The sequence below is a fragment of the Panicum virgatum genome, chromosome 3N (assembly GCF_016808335.1).
Source record: "Panicum virgatum strain AP13 chromosome 3N, P.virgatum_v5, whole genome shotgun sequence".
In the NCBI taxonomy this organism is placed as follows: Eukaryota; Viridiplantae; Streptophyta; class Magnoliopsida; order Poales; family Poaceae; genus Panicum; species Panicum virgatum.
Window position 1 is genome coordinate 24,493,992 of NC_053147.1, and position 4,200 is coordinate 24,498,191.

A 4,200-nucleotide genomic window follows, 5' to 3' on the forward strand; every position below is an offset into this window, starting at 1 on the left:
TCGTGACCCCGATGCGGCCGTATGACGCCCCAACTTTTACCCTCGGCACCCCACAGTGACACAGGCTCTGCCACGGTAGCCACGCCCCGCTGAAACGAGTTTTCTTTTCTTGATAGCATCCTGCAGGCTGCTGCAGCGGTGACAGTGACACCAAACTTTTTTAACCACCGTTATTTTGGTCAAGAAATGCAGCGGTTGCAGCTGTTGTCTACCGCACGGTCTCCTTTTTCTCTCGAGAAAATTAGTTGAACCACTATTTGACGGTCCGGGAACAAAGCGCCCCACAGCGGAAGGAGTGGGTGGAGGGGCACTGACATGGGCTGCACGGATTAGACCTGGGCAAATGTCGGATCGGGTCGGGTTCGGGTCGGGTCAAGGCCGGGTCACGGGTCGCATAGGACGGCCCGCGCCCGACCCGTACCTATCACCAGGTCGGGTCGGGTTGGCCCGTGCACCCTGCGCGGGCGTGTCGGGTCGGGTTTTTTTCGGGTTGGGTCGGGTTTTTTGGCATTTGGTTCGGGTTTTTCGGGTTGGGTCGGGTTTTGGGTCAAAAATCACGGCCCGTGCCCGGCCCGTTGATTGTTGCGGGTCAAAAAATACGGCCCGCGCCCACCCGCCACGTAGCTCGGGTCGGGTCGGGTCGGGTTTTTTTCGGACGGGTTGGGTCGGGTTGTTCGGGTCGGATGACCCATGCCCAGGTCTAGCACGGACATAAAAATCCAAGACGAGATCTACGTAATCTGACGTAGAATGTACAAGACCCATCCCAATAACTGCCCAAACTCCTCTGCTCCAGTGCTCCTACTCTACGACGGCCGTCCGGCTGCCCCAAAAGAAAAAAAATATACGCGCTTCGGGCTCCGGCGCGTCGCGGCCGGCCCCACGACTTGCCCCGGCGAAAAACCGGTTCCAAAGGAAAATGATTTCCCGGTCGAATTAAAGTACTATTTTATATAAATTTAGTTAAAATTAGAATTATTTGACTTCTAAAAAAACAAGCTTTATATTGTTTTTGAGACGGAGGGAGTAAAGGAGTACAGCCCCCAGGCCCTCCGGCTCGGTGGCCGTTTTAAAATCCTCGTCGTCCATCGACATTCCATCCCCGCCTCCCTCCATCCCCTTCATCTCTCTTTCTCGCCGTCCCACCCCTTTCCGGCGACACGCACGCCGCTCCTCACCCCTCCACTTCTCTGCTTCAAGCAGCGGTTGCTGCCCGGCGGTGCGGGGCTTCGACGGCGGGCGGTGGGTTTTCGTTGGTTTCTTGGGACCGGTTCGAGGGTTGAGGAAATGTCCACGGAGTGCTCGGACCTCGGGGAGGAGTTCTGGCTCCCGGAGGAGTTCCTTGACGACGACTTCTTCTCCGAAGAGGAGAAGGCGGCGGTGGCCGCCAGGAGCGAGAGCGACGAGGAGGACAGCCTGGCTGGCCTCTCGCGCCGCCTCGCGGGGCTCCTCGGGGACGACGCCGTGCGGAAGGCGCCCGCCAAGGTTGGTTTTCGTGGTTGCATGCATGGTGCTGGTTGGCTCCCTCTTTCTTTGCGACCCACGCCTTGTTGTTTGTTTCTTGGCGCGCGCCGGAGTTCCTGATTGCGAGATTTTCGGGGGTGCAGGAGGAGGTGACGGTTGGGTCGCCGCAGTCGACGCTGTGCGGGCTTCCCAAGTCCGGCCAGGAGAGCCCGAACGGCGGGGCGTCCAAGGGGACCTCGCCGCCGTCTTCGCCGCTGGTGCAGCGGCCGGCGGACCCGTGGGAGCTCCTCTACGAGGCGGCCGGGCAGGTTGCGCGCATGCGGTCGGTGACCAACAGCATCCCGGTGCCCACCAACGCCTACGGCTTCAACGGCCACGGTGGGTTCGCGCCGCCGGCGAGGAAGCCGTCGCCGCTCCCGGTGGCGCCGCCCGCAACCAAGGCCCCGGCCGGCGGTTACTACCACCCGCTCGCCCATTTAGTCTCGCAGCGGCAGATACAGGCCGCTCAGGTGCGTTGGGTTCTCGGCAAGATTCCTCGGTTGTATCCTTCTTCTTGTTCCGTTCCTGTAGCCCTGACGCTTTCCATTTCGGTTCCCACGTCGGTTTGCAGTTCCATCTCCTCAAGCAACAGCAGCTGCTCAAGCTGCACCGAGAGCGCCACCTTGCCGCGGCCGCGGCGTGGAGCGCGCGCCAGGGCGCTGTTGCGAAGCCCGTTGGCTGCGGCGGCGGCGACGCGCCTCCCGGTCTGAACCCGGCGGCGTGGCCCCCGCTTCAGAAACCGGCGCCGCATCTCCAGTCTCCGGCGACCCGTACCGCTGGCATGCGCGCCGTGTTCCTCACCCCGCCCGGCGCCAAGCACGAGCGCAATGGCACCGGCGTCTTCCTCCCACGCCCTGCTGGCGCCCCGGCCGAGCCGAAGAGAAAGACAGGTTCGTCGGTTGCAGCAACTTGCCTGGCCGTTTCTTGCCCAATGAATACTTCCGCTGGTGTTCTTTTCTGCGGGGTTACACCTTCGACTCACATGGTGCTCTCGGCGTCCCCCAGGGTGTTCGACGGTTCTTGTCCCCGCCCGCGTCGTGCAAGCTCTGAACCTCAACCTTGAGGACCTCGGCGCCCAGCCTCGGTACCCCGGTGGCTTCGTTCTCGATCACGGTAACCATCTTATAATACTTGCTGCAATTCTGTTCTGCTCAGTTCCTCAAATGTCAGGATATGCTAATGTGAGCTTTTCCCTTGCAGATGCCTTGATTAGTCGGAGCAACATGCTGGCGAGCCAGAAGCGCCGCGCTGCGGTTGCGGCGGCAGCCGTGGCCTCGCCGGCGCTCTGCCATAGTTCTTGAGTCCAGTCGCCGGAAAGGTTGCCGCCAAAGATTCCGGCGACAACCTCCCCGTCTGTTGGCCACTCGGGTCAATCCTAATAATTAAAGAAATTAGTTCGAGTACCTTTGGCGGCAGAGTTTGGAAGGCCATACTAGTGTTAGCATCAGTGCTAGGTCTGTTCATTTTGGATCCGGTGATATATTGGTTTTTTGGCGTGGACGGAAAGCGGTGGAGATGGACGAGCAGCGAAGAAATCCATGTCGTCTCCCAGTTTGTTGGTTTGGGGGAAGAATAATAATAAGTGGTTGGAGAGGGGTGTTTTAGCTTCAGCAAGAGCAAGCTAGAAGATGATGAGAAGTGACATGAAAGGATGGGGTGCGGTTTATCTTGGAGAGGAAAAGGAAACAGAAGCTCATCTTCCCATCCGTCCTCCATCCATCCATCGATGGCTTTGCTTGCTTTGGGTGCTACCAGCAGAGACCCTTAAGGCCTCCTCTCCTCCCTCTTTTTGCAGCCTTTTTTCCTTGCAAAAGAAGCTTGCCGTGGGCTCCATGAATAAGGGCGCTTGCTTTGTTATGTTTAGAGTATGCCCAAAGGATTTATTGGTGTTTTTCTTTCCTTGTACCACTAGGTGGTAGTAGCAGTAGTAGTTAAAGTGTCCCCTGACTTTTCTTACAAGGGCAATTAGGAGTGCAGTGGTTAGTTGCTTAGCTTCGTCAGCAAGTGTGGGCTGGGCTGATTACTCTCTGTCTGGTGTACGTGACTACTGTGGCCCCATGTCATCATGGGACATTAATATAAAATGGAATTTCATTGCTTAATACGGAGTACGGTGCATCATGGCTTAATCAACTCCTGGACCCCGCCTTCTATTCTCCCAATGGTTGGTGATTACGCATGTGAGGTCCCGCGGCAACCGTTTGTCCGGGCGCCTAACCGCCGCAGAATCTGGCCGCGGGTGGGGGCGTGGGATCTGCATCTGCATCTCCCCGCTGCCAGCCATCTCGCGCCGGCCGGAGCCGGATCGCTTGAGAACGACGCCTCTGGGTGGGCGGGCGCCCGTCCAAACCTGGCTTGGCCTTGGCCGCGGTCCAGCCAGCGCGGGTTTAGCTGGAGAGAACGCCGTCCGGCGTCCGGCGGCTGCGGCTGCTTGTGTGGCTGATGGCGAAGATCTTGGTCTCTTGTGCATGCAGTCCGTCGCCTCTCGTTGCGTTCTCTGATCCAGGCATCCAGCAGTCGAGCTGCGTCTGCATGGGTCTCCCTCTCCCCTGGTCGCCCTCGCCTCCGTTTGTGGTCCGGTCAAACCGTCAAAGCGGTGGCTTCTTTTTATTTATTTTTTCTCGCTTGCTGCGCCGCCTTTTGTTTGGATTTTTTACCGTGCGTCGCACAACCATCGGTCGCCGGGAAAGGCGTGTT

At 58.8% G+C, this 4,200-nt stretch overlaps 1 protein-coding gene across 1 annotated transcript; it reads left to right on the forward strand.

The window, feature by feature from the left end:
* Positions 1-1,041: 1,041 nt before the first annotated feature.
* LOC120665296 lies at positions 1,042-3,605 on the forward strand. The gene is made up of 5 exons (XM_039944822.1): positions 1,042-1,485; positions 1,608-1,973; positions 2,075-2,393; positions 2,509-2,616; positions 2,704-3,605. The coding sequence occupies exons 1-5, from the start codon at positions 1,288-1,290 to the stop codon at positions 2,802-2,804; spliced, it is 1,092 nt and encodes a 363-aa protein (XP_039800756.1). The 5' UTR covers positions 1,042-1,287; the 3' UTR covers positions 2,805-3,605.
* The last annotated feature ends 595 nt before the right edge of the window (positions 3,606-4,200 follow it).